This window comes from Manis javanica, chromosome 4, assembly GCF_040802235.1.
Source record: "Manis javanica isolate MJ-LG chromosome 4, MJ_LKY, whole genome shotgun sequence".
Lineage (NCBI taxonomy): Eukaryota > Metazoa > Chordata > Mammalia > Pholidota > Manidae > Manis > Manis javanica.
In genome coordinates this window covers 12,084,470-12,104,763 of record NC_133159.1, presented here as the reverse complement: position 1 = coordinate 12,104,763, position 20,294 = coordinate 12,084,470, and the positions used below count along the sequence as shown (strand labels likewise).

The 20,294-nt window shown below is 48.5% G+C and overlaps 1 protein-coding gene across 3 annotated transcripts; it reads right to left on the bottom strand.

Moving 5' to 3' along the window:
* Nucleotides 1-429: 429 nt before the first annotated feature.
* Nucleotides 430-14,011, bottom strand: NECAP2 (NECAP endocytosis associated 2). 3 transcript variants are annotated; one of them, XM_036999979.2, is made up of 8 exons: nt 13,856-14,011; nt 11,503-11,603; nt 8,796-8,900; nt 8,628-8,709; nt 7,553-7,661; nt 5,220-5,397; nt 2,526-2,728; nt 430-1,679 (listed from the first exon to the last, which is right to left on the bottom strand). In XM_036999979.2, the coding sequence occupies exons 1-7, from the start codon at nt 13,945-13,947 to the stop codon at nt 2,556-2,558; spliced, it is 840 nt and encodes a 279-aa protein (XP_036855874.2). In that variant the 5' UTR covers nt 13,948-14,011; the 3' UTR covers nt 430-1,679; nt 2,526-2,555. The 3 variants fall into 3 exon arrangements, with proteins under 3 accessions (XP_036855874.2, XP_017510546.1, XP_017510547.1); XM_017655057.3 differs by having other exon boundaries at nt 2,526-2,613; XM_017655058.3 differs by having other exon boundaries at nt 2,526-2,610.
* Nucleotides 14,012-20,294: the final 6,283 nt, after the last annotated feature.

Sequence of the window (20,294 nt, the reverse complement as noted above, 5' to 3'; positions counted from 1 at the left end):
CTAATTTCCTTTGTCCTGCCTTACACTTACTAGCCAGGGACTATTTTTCCAAAACATACAAGAAAAACTGCTACCTTTCCTACAGAACTCAGGTATGAAAAGTGCCATAGCCTTTATTTAATTTTTGGCCTCTATGTACCTGTACACTTTCACTATTTAGGGGGATGCTTCCACCAGGAGGTCTTGGTGGGGGGCCCAGAATGCCCCAGAATGGCAGAAAGACTATACTCTTCTAGATGCACAGACGTTACTGGTTACCTTAGGGCAGGAAAACCAACTTTTCTTATTCTGGCCAATCTGACAGCCTTGAAATCTGGACACATGATGAGTGGTGAGAGGGGGCCGCGAGTCAAGCCTTGGCATCCTGGAGGGGGGTTCAGCAGCCATGCTACCAAAAACATGTTCATCTTTGACATATGCAGACAAGAGTAAAAACATTCATTTTTTATTTGAGAAATCTGGTCCCACAAAAAGGCCAACACTTTTTTCGGTTCATCTTGACTCTTCAGAAAGGCAATCTTTGCATTAAGAGGTAAAGTATGTCAATAAAAGCAATTTTAGAGATGTTCAGATAAAATAACTTCTTATAAACCAGTAAACGGGCAACCCTAGACTTCCAGTTCACTCACAACTCCTTCTGTCATGTACAGACCCTGAAGGAAAAAAGAAAGAAAAAGGTTGTCTGCTGACAAGGCACTTCAGAAAACACCACAGACAAAACCCAAGTCCACCAGGAACTGTGCCGTGACCTGTGAACCCAGAGAGCTGCCAGTGGACAGGAAGGCTGACCCCACCCCCCAACCTCCGCAAGAATGGTTTCCACTCTCCGGCTTGAACACTGTTTTACCTGGCTTCCAGCACCTGCCTCAGCCCTCCACTGCCTACATGGCCTGGAAGACATGGGACCCAGGCCACTTGGCGGAGATGACCACTGCTTCCTAAAGCTCAGAGCAGCTCCTGCGGCTGACAATGAGGAATGCTTTTAGAGGCCCCTGCTGGGGCATACTTCAGGAGCAGTCCCTTTTGCAAAGAAAAGGAATTAGTGCAGACCAGCACATTAGCAAAGCAAATATTAAAACGATTTTTAAAGCTGGTTAATACTCCCGATTTCCCTCCTGATTGTTCAAGCTGCCACTTATAAACCTGCTAGCAATCAGGAAGGAATCCCTCCTCTGAAGGCACCTGGACTGAAATGGCTACAGCTGATGGGACTGCAGAAAGCCCCACTTCAGGCCTGTGATCCTCTGACACCTGTAACCCCTGAGAAGGGCTGAGCTGAATCCAGACGGCACACTCAACCCCTTCTTTGGCTTTGGGGCATTGTGTTTAATAAGGGTCTTTGTGAGCAAAGTAGTCTCAGAGCTGTTCTCATGTCAAGAGGACAGACAGGGACAGGGATCCTGGCGTATCTCTTCTCCTGTGTCTGGTTGCATACTGAATCCCAGAAAATTGTGTGACACAGTGCCGACTTGCTGCCTGACATGCCAGTCTGTCAAGAGGGTCAGGCAAGGAGGAGAGGAGAGTCATGCTCCAAACAGAGGCTGGCCAGGGAGTGCTTCATCCTCCTTCCTTTGGCCCAGATGAGGCAGCTCTTTTCCAGAAGTGCTATGAGGAAAGCATTGCGCTCAGGTCAAAACTGGACCCAGCCTGTGCCTGGCTGAGTCTGGCTAGAAGGCGACCTATAAAAGACAGGAAGGTACAGGAGAGTTCAGATGTCTGAAAATACCAACCAGATAAAATATGGCTTCTCTCTGGGCAAAAAGAGCTCCAAGAAGTCAGTCCCTGAATGTTCTAGAGCAGGGGTCAGCAAACTACAGTCCAGGGAATAAATCTAGTTCTTTGCCTGTTTTTGCAAATCAAGTTTATTTGGCACATAGCCATGATAACCATGCCCACTCATTTACATACTGCCTGTGGCTGCTTCTAAGTTACAAGTGCAGAGCTGAGCAGCTGGAACAGAGACCATATGGCCTACAAAGCCTGAACTATTTGCTATCTGGTCCTTTACAGAAGATGTGTGTTGACTCCCATCCTATAGCCTGTCCATATGAACAACGGTGCAATCGGTATTTAGCATCTTTTCATCCTGACCCCAAGTAAAGGCTTAAAATTCTATGGAGGCAGACAAGGCAAGAGACCTTGATTTCGGAGGGCCCATGAGGACAGGCCAAGGCTAGAATCCAGGTTAACTCTCAGCCCGTTGTTCTGGGGTCGCTGGGGGAGGAGGAGGAAGAAGAGACAGATACTGAGACAAGCCAAAGTACTTGGTGAGGTGGCTTAAAGACCAGAAAGAGTACAAGGTGGCCCCAGGCCACCCAGCAGCGGCAAGCAGCAAAAAGCCTTCATGGGGAGAAGCATGACACCCACGGTGGACACTATGGGGCTCTGCCCTCTGGTCGGCCTGATAATGTCCATATCAGACCTACTGCTCCAAGTGTCAAGAGGAAGGCATTTGGAGCAATCCTATGTTTTTACAGACATTTCCCTGGCCCCAGTCCCACCACAGAGAATGTGACCCTGCTCACCCTGTGGATTTGGTAAAGTCTCCCCAGATGTCAGTGGCAGCAGTGGCGACTGGCTTCGGCTGCGGCCAGGACACAGTGGCACCTCCTACTGATGTCCCCAGGTCCGATGGGTAGAGAAAGAAGATAAGGAGACAGAGGAGTCAGAGTTCTTTCTTTTCTGGTTGTCTCAGTGACCCTGAAATCAGTTTCATGATTCCAGGAGGCTGAGAAAAAAAGAGATGTGTTTTGGGGCAACAAAAAATAATGAGCTGCCACAATTCCACCATCTTCTCGGGAGGCCTGAGAGCTCCTGAAGGAAAATCAGAAAGCCACTGGGGTCAGGGGCAGAGGGTGCCAGTAAGGGTGAGTCCCAGGGCATCTGCCATATGTGAAGCTGACCTTGTTTCCAACTGTTTACGTTGGAAATCTGTTTAAAATGTACTATACCCTGCCCTGGCTTCTTGAATGCAGAATGCTCACCAAAAATGCAAGCAAGGTCATTCATATAAAGCCCTCGGTCCTGTGTCTGGATCAACCAGCTGAGAAAATTATGTGCCAGGCATGCGCCAAGGCCTGGGAGCCAGACTGCACAGGGGCTGGGGAGAACCTTCTAGAAAGGTAACACAGAGGCCGGTATCTGTGTGCGTCTCTTCCCTGGGGTGGGTGGCACAATAGGGCTGCCGTGCCTGCTTCTGCCCTTTCTGACACCTCCCCCAGTGCTCCTAACTGTCGCTTCTGAAGGTCCTGTGCCTGACACCCTCGGCCTCCCCCACAGATCTGCTATTTCTAATCTGCTTTAGGCTGGGAGACCAGATAGAACCAGAGTCCTCCACATTTAGAATCACAGCTCACCAGGTTCTTAACATACATTATCTCATTTGAACCTTCCCACGGCCCCCAAGCAAGATAGGCCAGAACCAGGCCAGGACTTTATGCAGGTCACTTCAGTCTCTGTCTCTAGAATGGCAACCACAACGACTACTTCACAGGGCTGGTCCGAGGATTAACTCTGTTAATACACACAGAATACTGAGAGCAGGCCCAGCACACGGTGACAGTTAACAATGACCATATTAATAAAACGAGAGCTAACAAATGGGAGCACTTAAAATGTTCTAAGTATCGTTCATAAGGGCTACACACGAATTAGCTCATTTGATCTGACCCTCACAAGAAACCTAAATTGTAGGTATCATTAATAACCCCACCCTACAGAGAAGAAAACTGAGCCACAGAGAACTAGGCAATTTCCCAAATAGCACACAACTGGCAAGCCAGAACTTAAACTCAGCTGTCTGGTTCTGGAGCATACAGTAGGTGCTCAGTAAATGTTAGCTATTCCTGGCTCATCAGCTGACATCCTTTTTTCGCAGACATGCTCACTGCCTGCCTCACACGTTAGAACATAAACCCGGGAGCTGGGACTTGGTGCTGTACTTGCAGTTCCCCCAGGGCCTAAAAACTGCCTGGCTCATAGCAGGTTATCCCTATTAGCTGTTAAAAATGCACAGGCACCCGAGGGAAGGCCTAAGGCAGTGGCTTTCAGACCTTAGCAAGCAAACAAATAAGGTTAAGAGGCAGATTCTTGCCATGTCCCTGGCAATGCCAAGGAGGTGGTCCTACAGCCTCTGAGAAAGAATGCTTAAAGAATAATTCCTGGGGCCAGGCAGGGGCTGACTGCCACGCTTACCAACTTCTTGGGCCAGGGTATTCCAGACAGGGCTGAGGTTTGAGGCTGACCTCCAGAAAGGTCAAAAGGGAAAGCAGGCTTCCTGCCTGGATACTGTCCCCAACAACGTAGTGAGATTTGTGTGGATAAAGGGGCAAGTGAGAAACCCCAGCCTTGGAAGACCAGGAGCATCAAGTCCAGCCACAGGCAGGGTGGGGCGGTTGAGGGAATGGGCTGGCATCCCACCACTGTCAGAGGCTGGCACAAACTTCTGGAAACCCAGGGTCTCCAAAAGGCATTCCTTCCACTCTGAAACAAGCACCAGCACAGTCTGCTGGGGGAGTGGCCTCGCAGCTTCCCAGCACCTCAATGGCCTTCCTGAGGACCTTGGTCCAAACTAAATCTCCAAGTTTATTTTCTCACTATTCACCTTGGCATACTTATGCTGCATCCAGTTCCCTAAATACACCAGGTATTTAAGAAGTCTGAATCTTATTCACACTCCTCTGTCTAGAATGCCAAGCATCCTCCACCCCAATATCCTTTCTTAAGGCCCAGCTCAATGCCACCTCTTCCATGAAGTCTCCCCAGATCACGCTGGCTGGTAGTGACTCTGGTCCCACACATTTGGTCTGCGTGCCTGTGACTCCTCTCTCCTACTAGATACGAGCTCCCTGTGAGCAGAGACTGTCTCCCTCACACACTTACCACGTCCTCACTCACCACCCACGGAGCAGCCTCTGAGCATGAGCTGGTAATTTCACAGCAACAGATGAGTTATAGTCCTTGTCCACCAGAGGGGACAGACACCCTGAAGGGTAAGTGGCGGGTATCCGGGGAACAGAGGAACCCCTTAACCAGCATGGGCAGGATCAGCTTTGTGAGGCTCACCTTCCGGTTTGTCACATACAGATATTAAAGTTTCCTGGTCAGTGTGAGCAAAGGAGAGAACGCCACGGGGCCCCAGCTGCCAGGGGGAAGAGGAACCAATCATAGGTGCAGCAGGTTAGGCAGCAAGTACAGTCTCCCTGTCTCCAAGCACTGACCTGAACCAGGAGCAACTGGTGGCTGAACGAGAGATCCCCCCACAGACAACTGCTCCCCCGGGGTAGGGATCAGGGTGGAGGTCTTCCCCCCAGGGGGAGGCGGAAGCAGGCTCAACCCTCCTGTGCTGGCGGGCCGGGCTCTAGGGGTCCCGGATGCTCCTTCCTTCTTCTTCATGTTCTAAAGAGAAAGAGGAATGCCAACTAGTCAGTTCTGCTGGAGTCCCACAGCTATCAAAACCCCACAAGGAGGGCCAGGTGACCTCCAGGCCCCAAATGTCTGTACAGTCAAAACATGGTCGAGCCATAGAGCACTTTCACTGGTACGAGCTGTATTCAATGCCATCACAATTCTAAAGTCATCATAAATGTTTACTTAATAAAGCACCTGAATTCATTAATCATCAGGGAAATGCAAATTAAAACTACAACAACACACCTTGACATCCCCACCAGAATGGCTAAAACACAGAACATCAAGTACTGACAAGGTTATGGAGCAACCAGAACGCTCATGCTGCTTCAAGCGAGCACTGGGAAAACTACTTGGAAAAACTGTTTAAAACTGAACATATAAACCGATGGCCCTACAATTGCCCTCCTAGATGGAGACCCAACCGAAATGCACACGTACATGTATCAGAAGACATGCTTTGCAATACTCGCTGCAGCCCTGTGTGCAATGGCCTCAAGCCGGGAACCACCCAAATGCCCACTGTCAGTTGGACAGGTAAATGCTGGGCTCCCTTCTCATCCGGGAACGTGCCACGATGACAGGGAGCAAACTGCACACAGCAAAGTGGGTGCCTCACAAAACCACACTGCGCAAAGGGAAGGAGTCTTTCACAAAGGAGCAGTGCACAATCCAGTTAACAAAAGTTAAAAACAAAGTTTAAGGTATTAAAGTGGGGCGGTGGTTACTCTATCGTGAGGAAAGGAGCAGGAGAGGGGCTTCCAGAGGCTGATAACCTTCTGCTTCTGCTTCTGGGGGGCAAATTTATGTGCTAAATTTGGTTTTTTAAAATTCACAGAGTCCTGCATTTATAGTGTGTGTGCTTTTCTGTAAGCATATCATACTTCAGTAAACACTTAAAAATAAAACAAAAACCTGAACATTAAGGTGAGCCAGAAACCAGCACGAGTTAAGATGAAGATGATGTGGCTCCCACCTCGCAAGGAAAGCAGCAGCTTAATCCAGTGCTGAGACCACAACCCTGCCATCAAAAGCTCTGCGCCCGCAGTGAGTCCAGCTGTGCTGGTTATTTCCAACTCTATCACCCCAGGCAACTCCCTTAACCCCTCTAACCCTCAATTTCTTCCTATCCTAGAAAAGGGGAGAATTTTTACTTCATTTGAGAAGTGCCTAAAAAAATACTACCTGGCACATAGATGATGCTCATTAAATGTTAGTTTCCTCCCAGCAAGAAAAGGAATCACATCCCAACCAGTCCACTGGATGTGACCTGTGTTTTTCTTAAGAGTCATTTAGCCAACTTCAAAGGTCCCAAATCATCACCAGCACGAAGCAGAAAAGAGGAGAAAGAGATGGTAAGTAAAGAGGGAGAGCGTTATTTTAGGGTTACAAAGTTTCTTTCAAAAACAAATCCATTAGTCCTTGGTTTCCCCAAATCATTTCAACTCCACCCCTACCACAAGGTAAGGGCCAAGACTTGACAACACAGCCCAGGCCAACCTCCAATTCTCACGAGGAGCTAACAGGGGTAAGGCAGATGTGGGACAGCTCAGGACAAAGAAACGGGAGGTCAGGACACCACCACCGGCAGGAGCCGCCCATGATTCCCAGTGCCGACCCGAGGCCTTCCCACCCAGAGCTCTCCCGCAAGGCGCAAGGCCAAGGTGCTGCCTGGGACGGACACACTGACCCCCTTCCTCCCCAGTCTACAGCCAGGACAGAAGCACCAGCTCTGGCAGAAAAGGGACTGACGTTCCTTCTCAACTCAGAGGCTTAGCACATGCTATTCCCTCTGCTTGAACCAACCTCTGACCCTTCTTCCCTTCCTTCCCAGTCACTTCCTCAGAAAACCCCCTTTGGTTCCCCTATTCTGGGCTGCATGCCCCTCAGACAAGGGGCACCGAGGACATCCCCAGGTCACAGAACCTCTCCTGCCATGCTGCCCTGACATCTGGACTCGCCCATCTTGGCTTAACTCTTGAGCTCCATGACAGCACGGCCCTCTCACACACCCCAGCGCAGCACCTGGCACAAGGCACCTGCTCAGTAAACATCTCCGGGCTGATGGAACTAGTAAGAAAAGAGTGACAGGCTCTGGAGCAGGCTGGGGAGGTGGCCAACACATAAGTGGGACAGGACTCACCGCAATGCTGAGCTTGATGGTCTGGCCCTCTTTGAAGCCTAAGTCCAATTTAGGGCCCTGGTCGGGGTTCTGGGCTTGTTTTGCAAATTCACACTGCTGTTTCACCCATCTGTGGAGAGAACAGAAGAAAAGGTGAGGAGACCAGTTGCCCTGCGTCCACTCACTCCACCCACCTGCCATCAGGCCAGGCTGAGGCTTTTATGTGGCACGGTGGTACAAGGCTTGGGATTCAGGCCTGACTTTAAAGCCTGACTCGGACGTGTAAGCAGCTGCATGAACATCAGTTTCCTCTTTAGCAAAATGGGATGACAATTCCGCACGTCTTAAAGACTGCTATGAAAACTCAATGAGATCGTGTATGCGGAGGGTCCTAGCATTGGTCTTTGGGAAATCTAAGAGGCCAGCCCTCTCCTCCCCTGTACTTGGCATGGGAACTAAGGCAATGTCTCCACCCCACCTGCCCCGAGGGCTCATAAGGCAGACGGTGAGACAAGACAGATGCCAAGGAAGTAGAGAGCAACACACAGGTCCCCACCCTCCGGGTAACAGCAGTCCAGCAGCCACCTAGGGCAGCGGTACCAGGACAGAAGAACCAGAAGTGCCACGTGAGCAGCCACACAGGCCCCACCTGTGCCCGCAGCCAGAGTGGAGGCCCACACATGGCAGGGGGGCAGTCTTTCCTACCCTCTGAGCTTTAGAAAGGACCACCAGGGCATCTGGCGGGTGGCCTGGGAGTCTAAGCACCACTTCTTACGTCATGGAGGAGCAGGCTCAGAAAAGCCAGAGGAGCGTGACAAGGCCCCTGGATGCCCAGGGGTCTGGTAAGGGAAGCGACAAAGGCTGGGCCAGCTGAGTGGGGTGGCAGAGATGGGCCTTGGGAAGAGGAGTTGACTTCAAAGCAGAGATCAGGACTGACAGACTACAGAGCGGGGGGCCTGCCCCAGAGAGAAGTGAGTTTTCTGGGGGTTCTGCTAGCAGACAAATCACGCACAACCACCTGGGCATCCTAACCTGGGAAATCATTCTGTCCAGGGGAGAAGGGAGGAGCGTGGGCGCGTGTCCTGGAACCACTCACTTGAAATGGTCCTGCAGCGCGACATTGAAGTCAAATGCATCACCTCGGTCCCCGAAGCCAATTCCAATAAACGCCCGTCGCCCTGGGGGACAGCACACGATCAATCCCACTTTCCAGAGGCAGAGGACACCTTCCTCATGAGGAGGGAGCACCAAGACCCACTCATACCGTTTCCATCCTCGATGCGGATAACGAAGTACCTGCTGGAGTCGGTCACACTCTCCACCGCTGTGCCGGGAAACTGATCCACCGGGGCCTGCGCAAAGAGCTCCCCTGAAAGCACAAGTTAGGGCGAGCCTTGAGCCCCCTGCCAGCCTGTTTCTGTCATACCACTGGGGCCATCTTCCTGTGAGACAGTCAGGCAATGTAGTATGTGGAGGGTCCTAGCACTGGTCTTGGGGAAATCTAAGCAGCCAGCCCTCTCCTCCCCTGTACTTGGCATGGGAACTAAGGCAATGTCTCCACCCCACTGTGGGACTCAAAATCCATTCCGGCCGAAGGGGAGACACAGGAATATAACTCAGGAAAGGTTTAAGTCAGCGGTGGCTTGGGGGTCAGATCCAGCCCATGGTTTGTTTGGTTTTTTTGGAAGCAGAGTAAGTTTTATTTAAAGTTACTTAGAAAACTGCAGGTGACTTCAGAGAGAGAGGAGCGCCCTAAAAGGTTGGAGAGAAAGAGTTTAAGATTTAAAGGTTATACAATTAGAAAGTGTGGGTGACCCCAGAGAGAGGAGCTCCCTGAAAGGTGGGATAAAGTTAAGTTACGCACTTAGGAAGTGTGGGTGACCTCAGAGAGAGGAGCGCCCAGCCCACGGTTTTTAACATTCCTCATTTAATTGTCAAGCATTTCAAAGTTAGGTTACAAGTAAAATAATCCAGATACCTGGCTTCTCTTACTGGGCCTCCATTCCCACATGAGAATGATACGCTGCAGCGTATCTGCCTCACCCACTCACATTACGTTCCTGCACAGAGGACTCTGGAAAAGGCAAGCCCTGGTCCAGGTATATTACACCTTTAGGAAAGGCCTGTTACGTGAGGCAAGACTACAGAGTTGCTGGTGAACCCAGAGGAAAAAAGTAAGTTTTTATACCATAGAAGACTCTGAAGGAAATGGACTTAATCTGTGACACGGGACAAAAGGGTGATTGGTTTTTAAAGCAGCTCTTGTGAAATGCATCCCCTTGTCAACTACAGCTCTCCAAGACACAGTGTAACACCTGTTACATTTATGATGGTATCATTTTTGTACATGTTGATCTCTGCTGGTGCTTTAAGTATTTAACCAAATATTTTTTACTAAGCCCTGTGGTTCAAAGGTGACTGCAATCCAGGGTGAACTGAAGCAACATCGGTGGCCCAGAGCCCACAGCTTCTTGTTAATTTCTCTGCCCCTAGTTTGATACCCCCTAGTTTGATGCCCCAGTTGACCTAGGGCTCACCTGGATGCCTCCATCTAGATCAGTGGTTCTCCACCAGCATGATATATTGTTCCCTATTCCCCAAGGGACATCTGGCAATGTCTGGAGACATTTTTGGTAGTCACAACTTGGGGGGTGCTACTGGCATCTAGTAGGTATAGGCCAGGCATGTCATTAACTATCTTAAATTTGACCTGACAGCCAATGAAACTCACCAGTGCTGAGGATGAGAAACCCTGGCCTAGAGTGAATGGAAATGAGACAAATGATCCAGTGGGCATGACCCTGGGCCAAGAGCATTTTAGGGTGGGTCCTGCAGGCAAGGCTCAGCCCTGAGCAGACTGGGACACTAGGCGGTCCAGTCACCTTAAAGTCAGTTCCCAAGGCCCCCAGAGAACAGTAGCATTTCCCTGTGATACCACTTGGGAATCTCATGGTAGAGTTCTCTAGCTTGGCCACAGCGGCTATCTCTTCACACTCCCCCACAGCGAATAACCCAGCCAACCCCATGCTCCAGAATAAATCAGTGCTTTGGGTGACCTTGCAGTTCACAAATCAACTGGATAAATATGTGTTCATTTCATGTTTCCAACAACCTTGTGAAGTAGGAACTAATATGATTCCCATTTCAAAATAGGGGAGGCCAAGTCACCACAGGCCATTTGGCTCACCCAAGGGCCCACAGCTCAGACACAACTGACACAGTTCTGAGAAGAGGCAGCCCCCTGCCTAACAATCTTTGCACTCTGTTCTGCCCCATAACAGAAATCTCTATGTTAGAAAGAATAACTGACTGAATGCTGTGGCACCTAGCTGAGCAGGCATTGTGCTCCATCCCTGCTCTGGGGCTGAGGCTATTCCAGGCACACTGCCCTGCACAGTTCACCCAGAGGCACTGGCGGTGCAGGACTTCCGGACACACTTCCCCAAAGATGACACCTGCCAGCTGACCCCAACACAGCCCAGCTTGGCTTGTCTGCTCACCACAGAAGGAGCTGAGTAGGACAGTTTCCAGCTCGATTTCAGTTAGCGGGCGTGGCCAGTCTGGGGTGTTACCATTTAGTTGATAAACAGAATTCTTCAGCAAGAACCAGAGCTCAGCAGCGGAGGGCTATGCATCTTCACCAGCTTGTCTTCAAGGCAAGCTCGGGGGCTTCCTACCTGGCGCCAACCTGCGGGGCTCCTCTTCTTGGGCTCCAAAATCAGTATTTCCTTAAAGACCTCCGCCCAAAACACAGGTGCTTGATAGGCAATACTCCCTTTTAACCCGGGGGACAGTGGTTTCCATAACAAAGGGTTGGGGGAATGAAGGCAGCTTAAAGGTACACTCAGGTCTTTGGTTTCAGGACAGGTTTCCATGACCCAAGGCCTGGCTCTGCAGGCCTGGGATGCTTCTTCCTTCGCGATGCGGTAAGTATGGTACCTCGGCCCCACACAGGCCTCCCTTGCCTTTACCTGAGGTCCTGTCCTCCAGCTTGATGTAGGCCACCTGCCCTTTTGCAGTGATCCGCAGCCGGCCACTCCATGATGGCTGGTCCAGCTGCCACTCCGCAGCCCTAAAGGGACAAAAACCACTGAGCATCTGCCAGAGGCTCCTGCTCCATTACGGCAGCAGGGATGGAAATGGGGGGGCCACATGGGCTGTTTGCTCTAGAGCAGGGGTTGGCAAGGGCCACATGATCTCTGTCACAAGTGCTTACTCTGCTATGGTGGAGTGGAAGCAGTTACACAGTACATGAGCACGGTGGTGCTTAAAGGATTGTAACCAAAAATTTTCTCCTGAGCATGACTGTATTTCAGTGAAACATGAGAGACACTGAAACCTGAATTTAGTATTATGTTCACATTATGTAATATTCTACAAATGTCCCCAACCATTTAAAAATGTAGAAACCATTCTTAGCTGGTGAGCCATACAAAAACAGTAGGTCAGGGGGCTCTCTCTTGTCCCCTCCTGGCTTGAGCCAGGAGCTCTGTCTTTCCGCTTTCTCTCTAAATAAAAGCCTCTGTTTGCTCTCCCACCGTGGAGAAAGAAAAAAAAAAAACAGTGGGTCATGGTTTGCTAACCAGAATTCTAGATTATAGAAACCTCTGAAGTAGGACTTCCAGTTTTCTTTCTATAAAAGCAACAGCTACTGGCGCCTGTTGTTTGTGAAAGACATTGCTAGGCTGTGGTGGTCAGTGTGTCCACAGGGGACCACTGAGACTACCTTGGAAGAGAAGTAGAGAGGGGAGCAATCAGCAGTACGAAGGGAAAAGGAAAGCAAGAGTACCTGTGAGAAAAGTGAATGGGTGTTCAAAAAATTTACTCTCAAAGGTATCCTGGACAGAAAGAAACCCAGAAAACCATTTACCTATCACAATGGCCTCTTTTGGCTCTTTTAAAGCTGTAACTTCACATTTTAGTTCCAAGCAGAAGCTCAGTAAAATCCCCAAGAACCTTGGGTGTTTCCAAAAGGTTTTTCTTGGAAGTCCCTAAGTCTATGCCATGACTGTGACTGACACCGTAACTGTGGACGAGGGCTGTTTTGAAGGACACAGATGCAGACTCTCAATTCACAAGTCAGCGGACTCAGTTTCGGTTCCTCTTACTGGGGCAACAGGCCTTAGGTCCAAGCTATGCAGAGCTCTGAGGTTGAAATGCGGGGGCTGGTAGTTTCTTCTATGCCAGTCAGCCCCGACGTTTGGTAACCTCGCTCCCTAAGTCACCAAGAAGGACCAAACCCAACATACTAAAGGGGACAGGGGTAGATGACCATCCCTGGTTTGGTGGCCCATCTCCAGTTTGATGATAAAAAGCAAACGTGTTTTTGTTATTGTTACGACTGTTGCTTTCATACTATTTTAAAATTATGTCACGGATGTGGGTGTTCAGTAAAATTCTGTTAGCTACGTGCCCACACGACACAATTGGAAAGTAACAAGAGTCCATCATTCTTGTGGTCGCTGGCCAATCCTGTATTTCCCAAACAACTTGGACAAGCACTGCCTTCAAAAGCCACCTCACCCTCTCACCCACCGGGGCGAAATAGCCACCGGCAGGTTGTATCAGTTTCATCTTTTTTCTTTTAATATTTTTCTTTTGATAGGTAATACATACACATGGTAAGAAAAAGCAAACAGTCCGAAAAGGTACACAGCGAAGGACGTCTTCTGAACCCTGTCCCCCCTCACCCTCCGTAGGGCAGTTTCCTCCATTCCCTTTAGATACCCTTTATTTACAAGCAAATGTGTGTCTATTCGTTCCAAGGGACGTTTCACCAGAGAAGTGCGACGGATTCCTCCTAACTGCCACAGCCTGTGATAAGATCTGCAGTTCGTGCGGACGGAGCTGGGCAGGGAGAGGTCCCTGGGTTTTGGCCATCCGCTTAAAGCTCCCCGGGAGGGTGCGTTAGGTCGGTTCTGGGCTCCCTTCCTTTTCCTTTGGGGATTTCCGCCTGGGATAGGGACACCCCCACCCCTGTAAGGTTTTTCAAGGAACCCTTCAAGGCCACCAGCGCTGAGAGAAAAAGGGTGGTGACATCACCACTCCCGACAACGTTCCAAGTACCGGGCAGCCCACCGGGGATCGCAAGCGCGACACAACGTTTTAACGCCTTCCCCGCCTCTGGGAGCCCCGTGTGTCCGAATGAAGACAGCTGAAAGGCTGGATCTCACTCCCTGCTCTGGCCTCGAACTGGAGAAGCCGCAGCATTACCTCCCCCTCGCCTTCAACTGGCGGGGCCGTCCTCGGCTCCCACAGTGGGCGTGTCGGGCGGCGGGGAAGGGGTTCAGTTGGGGTTAGGCGGGCCCGGCGGCTGGCAGTCACCTGTAGCCACGGTTGGTGGCCCGTGGCGGGATGCGGTAGACGTGCACCTCCGGCTTGACACAGAGCACTGATTCGTATTCACCCTCCTCCATCTCGACGCCCCGAGCCTGCCGGACTTCCGGCTCCTTCCCAGCCGCAGGGCCGGAAGCCTCGCGACTCTATGGTCCGCGTTAGGCTAGAACGGCACCTCGCGGGCCTCAGCACCAAACTGCCTCCGCGCCCTCTGCTGGAAGCTTTGGCTCAGGACATGCGGCCGACTGACCCAGCAGCTAACTTGCTGAGGACTTGGGCCCCCTCAGGGGGGTTCGCCCTCCTACAAGACCGCAGTGGCCGCAATGAAAACCTCAGTGCAGACCCTACCGTAATCCGCTGCCTGGGGCGCGGTTGATGGCGATTCAAAACTGTAGCTACCTACGATAGGGAAAAACAAGGACAACAGTCTAGTCCAGGCGGCTCCCTTCCACTGCTCTTCTTAGCAAAGACAACAGAAACCCCCTTAATTTCCCCCTCCCGTTCACTCCCCGCTCTGCCAGGCACTTACTCCCTAAACTCACTCCCCCTTGCCTGCTCGTTTGCTGTGCAGGTAGGAATGTTACAGATACAGAAGCAGAAAGATACATATTGCTCCCTTTGCCTTTGTTCGGGGCTCAGACGTTGGGAGATGACCCCCCTCTGAGCCCGCGGGTGTGAAATAAACCTCAACATTCCCAGACCTCCGATTGGTTCTTCCGTCAGTGATCCAGTCCCGGTTTCTCCAGTATTTTCCGTGTAACACCTACACAGCTCATTCCGAAAGCCTGTCTCTGTGTCCAGCCTTTGCTTCTCTCTGCTCATCCTGAAAGCCCTTCCTTCTCCAAGAAGCGACTTCTCTTAGAGAAATCTTTACCCGACCAGCGCCTAAGTGGAATGTCTCTACCCTACTGAGACAGAGACCATGGATGTAGTCAGAGCAGGGTGAGGGCCTCCGGAGGGGGCAGGGTGGGTATCTGCAGTCAGAGCAATGTAACTACATGCAAGGAAACCCCCCAGCTAAAACTCTATGTTAAACATTGAGCTCTAGAATCATTCTTCAGTGAAATCAGTTAATGTTTCCCAGATAAAGAAGAGTAAGTATCACATGTTTTATCATGCTAATCATTTGTAACCACGTGTAAGATTCACTTTAGCATGCTAAAAGGCCCAGGCCTATGTGCTGTCTTTCCTCCGTCAGATCTGACAAAGTGATTTTGCAAATTGAGCAACCAACTCAGCATGCAGACCCAGCTGTAAACGACATGGTAAAAGGCGGTAAGAATTCCATCTTAAAGATAAATTGCATTTTAACACCCAGGAAGTTCAAGAGGCAAGATTCTTTAACAAGTAGACAATACCTCAGCCCACCTTGGGGGCTGGGCAGGCAGCCTTTTGATATGCTCCCAGACCTAGGCGCCGGTGTCCCAGAGAGAAATAAAGACAGGAAATTCCTTACAGTTAAGTTAATTTTTAATATTCAGGGACCACTTAACAAATCCCCACCCCTAAGTTTTTTCATGTTCTCAAAAAATCCTCAACTGCCTATAAAACCCCCTAGACATTGCACCACTACGGACTCTCTTGTCCCCTCCTGACGTGAGCCGGGAGCTCTGTCCTTTCACTTTATCTCTAAATAAAAGCATGTACCTTGCTCTCCTACCTTGGCTGTTTGTGAAGCTCATTCTTCGGCCCCGCAAACAAGAACCCCGGCATCACTACCACCCACATCCTAACCCGCCATGTGCCCAGGACCCAGAGTGGCCTGGACTCAACAGAGCTGCATTCAAAGCAAAGCTTAGTAACATAAGCAATTAAAAAAGAATCCCATTGTCGGGGGGGGGGACTTGGTGAAAGGGGGAGTCTAGTAACTATAATGTTCTTCATGTAATTGTAGATTAATGATAATAAAATGAAAAAAAAAAAAAAGAATCCCAGTCTTAACTTGGATGCCTTACAGAATACCAGAGGGGATACAATGCCTAACCCTAGTCAATTTCCCAAAATCTCTACCATTCTCTTTTTTCTTTCCAAGAATATTTGTCAAGTGCTTACAACATGCCAAGTCGTATGTGGGGCACCACTGACTCCAAATCTCTGATTCACTGAATGCTCCCAAACTTTCTCTACGTGTTTCTTCTCCTTTTACACACCCTGTATAAGGTCTTTATTGCAGTATTGAATTAACGGCTTAAATTTTAAAACATGTATTGTGGTAAGATATACATTACATACATTTTACATTTCAACCATTTTAAATGTAGAATTCAGTGAAATTAAGTACATTCACAATGTTGTGTAACTATAATCACTATCTATTTCCAGAACTTTTCATCATCCCAAACAGAAACTCTGCACCCATAAAGCAGTAACACCCATTTCTCGCATCCCCAGCCCCTGGTAACCTCTATATTCTACCCTCTGTTTATGAATCAGCCTATTCTAGGTACCTCATCTAAGTGGAATCATACAGTGTTTGCCCTTTGTGTGTGGTTTAGTATAATGTTTTCAAGGTTCATCTGCGTTGTAGCATGTATCAGAATTTCATTCTTTTTAATGACCAAATAATATTTCATTGTTTGGATAGAGCACATTTTTATCCATTCATCTGTTGATGGACATTTGGGTTGTTTCCACCATTTGGCTACTATGAATATAAACCTGCTGTGAACACAGTATATAAATACCTATTTGAATCCTTGTTCTCAATTCTCTTGAGTATATATGTAGAATTGGACTTGCTGGGCCATATGGTAATTCTATTTAACCTTTTGAGGTACTGTCAAACTGTTTCCCACAGTGACTGCACTATTTTACATTCCCACCAGCAGTAAATGAGGGTCCCAGTTTTTCTACATCCTTGCCAATACTTATTTTCCATTTTCTTTGACAATAGCCATCTTGGTGAGTGTGAAGTTAACCTCTCATTATATGAATTGATTTAACCTCTAATTTCAACTTGCTCATAACCTTGATTCTCCACAACAAAGAAGAAATTGAAAAATGACCCTGAAAACCAGATTTCTTTCTCCCAGTCTTTTGATCCTGTCTCTCATTTTCCTAAAATCCTGGAATGGCAAAGACAGGATACCCCTTAGCAGGTGGAGGAGCATTAAGAGGGGAGGGGAAGGTGCCCTGCCACATGGGCAATCTTATCTCCTCACAGTCTCAATATACTATTTATATGTCTGCTCTCCCACTAGACGACGAGCTTCCTAAATGCAGGACCCTGTCCCTACCACCTGTGGACCCTGTATTCGGCAGCACAGGGCCTGGTACAGAGTAAGTGCTCAGTGAATGAATGAGTAAGTGAGTGTGTCTGTGAGTATGTGTGCGTGCGTTCAGTTGGCTATATCCCAAAGTAAAGTGGCAATTTGGGATGGGCCACCATGCTTTCCCTTTCACACTCTGACTCCTTGCATGGGTGTGTGTGAACAGTGTGGGATAACAGGGCACGTCAGGAGTAAAGCAACCTGGACCTATTGAGCCCAAGAAACTTTCAGCTGGGAAAGCGTCTAGGATCAGCTGTCAAGAGCTAAACTGGGGTGGTGTTCACCATCGGCACCAAGCTCCAGCACTTCCACTCTGGAAGCCAAGGGGACTTCCAGAAGGAAGTCCATGGTGACTATTTTGGGCCTTGCTATGCATCTGCCACAGGTAGAAAACCTTCTACTCACAAACCTTGAAGGGAGCTTTTGCTTTGTGCCAGGGGTAACCAGGTCTTAGAATGTGTTCAGAGCACTTTCCATTCAGTTTAGTCTAACAAAGATGGGCAGTGAGCACCTACCATATGCCAGGTGCTGGGTGTGGGGACCCCAGTGAAGAGGCTGACCCAGCTCCTGCCTTCATGGCGCAGAGACTGGAGCAAACAGAGGAAAAGAGCCATTTGCAATGCATAGGGGAAAGTGCTATGATGGAGGAGACTCGCCATGGCTGTGGGAGCAGAGAAGAGAGACCCCCTCAGCTTGGGAGCAGTCAGGGAAGGCTCTCTGGAAGAGGTGACCTTGGCACAGCAATCCCTGTGAGGTAAGCAGGGTATGGATTCTTATCTTCATTGTGTAAAAGAGGTTACTGAAATAGTGACAAGCCCAAGTAAACTACATTGTCCTCTTGTTGGAGGAGGTCAGACAGCCCCTTGCCTTGTTCCCAAACCCCAACCACAGAGTTGGACATTCCTAAAATGAATTCCTAAACCTCTGCAGCCAACAATAATTGGACCTACCATGTAGTCCCAGATTAACCACATTATTTTGGTAAAACACATTATTGTTTGGTAAAACAAATTCAATTCAACCCAACAGGCCCCATAAAGGATCAGAAAGAGCCCACCCCAGGTGTAAGGAGGTGAGCAGGGTTGCAAAATCTTACTGTAATCCACTCAGCTGGATGGTCCGTCCATCCATTTCTGATAGGTCCAGCGCTACAGTGGGGGTTTGATGGGGGCAGCTTTCCTTGGTGGCCTCCAGAAATATATATTATAGGTCACTTATAATCTATCTTTGCTATATTTTCCTGATATCATAGACATTTCTGAGATAAATTCTCCCATTTCTCTGATGGGGAGACCACTGATAAAAGGCACCTCATTAACAAAACAATCTCGAAAAAGAATGAAGTTGGAGAATGCACTGATTTCAAAGTGTACTACAAAGCTATGGTAATCAAAACATTATAGTACTAGTGTAAGTAGAGATGTATAAATTAATGGAATAGAATTGAGAATCCAGAAATCAACCCTCACATTTACAGTCAGTTGACTTTCCATAAGTGTGCAAAGATGCTTTGATAGAGAAAGAATTTTTTCAATAAATGGTGCTGGGATGAGATATCCAAATACAAAAGATTGAAGCTGGACCCCCTCCCTCACACCATATACAAAAATTAACTCAAAAGGAATTATAGACCTTGATGTAGGAGCTAAAACTAACAACTCTTAGAAGAATACATAGACATAAATCTTCATGACCCTGGCTTTACAATAAAAAGAATCTAATGGATTTTTAGAAACCACACTAAAAGCACAGACAACAAAAGAAAAAACAGATAAATGGGCCATAATAAAATTTAAAACTTTTGTGCTTCAGAGGACAAAAAAGTGAAAATACAATCTACATAATGTGAGAAAAATGTTGCAAATTATACATCTGACAAAGGACTTGTATCTAGAGTATTTCAAGAACTCTTACCATTCAATAATAAAAAGACAAACGAGTTTATAAATGGACAAAAGACTTGCATAGACATTTTTCACAAAGAAGATATACAAATAGCCAATAAGCATGCAAAATGATGCTCAACATCATTAGCCATCAGGGAAATTCAACAGAACTACTTCATTCCCACACCCACTAGGAGGGGTAGGATTAAAAAAAAAGATAATAAGTGTTGATGAGGCCATGGAAAATTAGAACATTCACACACTGCTGGTGGGAATATAATATGATGCAGCCACTTTGGAATACAGTCTGGCAAGTACTCAAGAGACTAAACATAGAGTTAACCATGTGACCCAGCAATTTCTTTCCTAGGTGTAGTCTCAAGAGAAATGAAAATATGTCCGCACAAAAATTTGTACCTGAGTGTTCATAGCTGCCCTATTCACACCAGCCAAAAGGTGGAAGCAACCCAAATGACTATCAGCTGATGAAGGGTTATACAAAATGTGGTACAGAGGCCATTAAAATAGGAATGAAGGGCTGATCCAAGCTACCACATGGATGAATCTTGAAAACGCTATGCAAAGAAGCCAGTCACCAAGGACCACGTACTATATGATTGCATTTACATGAAATGTCCAGAACAGGCCAATCTATTGAGACAGAACATAGTGGAAAGATTCGTGGTTGCTAAGGGTGGGGTGGGGGATTGAGATGATGGCTATGGGGTGTGGGGTTTCTTTGGGGGATAATGAAAACTTTTCTAAACTTGGGGTGATTGCACAGTTCTGTGAATTTACTAAAAGCCATTGAGTTGTACACTTTAAATGAGTGAGTTGTACTGCAGGTGAGTTAAATCTCAGTAAAGCTGTGAGCAGAATGGGTACGAAGTGCTCTGAAAGGGGCCATAGTCTTTATTTGCCACTCCCCTTGCTTCTGTCAGACTCCATGTCCTTCTGCTTGGGCTGGGGGCTTCCCCTCTTGCCCAGACTCTCACTGTCTGTAACCTCTGGGTGGGCACAGAGAAGGGGCTCTACCCGCCCTGGAGCCCCTGCCACCCTGAAACTTCAGCCTGTGGAACACTGGGCCAGAGGATTCTGAGGCAGAGAGGTAGGGGACAATGGGGGGGGGTGTTTGAGGGGCCTCAGGGGCACATTTCCCCCAGATGGGTCATCCATCCCTCAGAGGAAAGGGGAACACTGAAGGGAAAGAGAGGGGAAAAAGGAAGGGAAACAGGAAGCCCAGGGAAAGAGGGGACTTGGTCACAGCGCTGA

Excerpts from the sequence above, each read along its gene's own strand:
- NECAP2 (XM_036999979.2), bottom strand. The coding sequence starts at position 13,947 with ATGGAGGAGGGTGAATACGAATCAGTGCTCTGTGTCAAGCCGGAGGTG. Across the intron at positions 8,901-11,502 it reads GCTGGAGGACAGGACCTCAG|GGGAGCTCTTTGCGCAGGCC; the intron begins GTAAAGGCAAGG and ends TTGTGCTTTCAG. Across the intron at positions 7,662-8,627 it reads GCGCTGCAGGACCATTTCAA|ATGGGTGAAACAGCAGTGTG; the intron begins GTGAGTGGTTCC and ends TTCTCTCCACAG.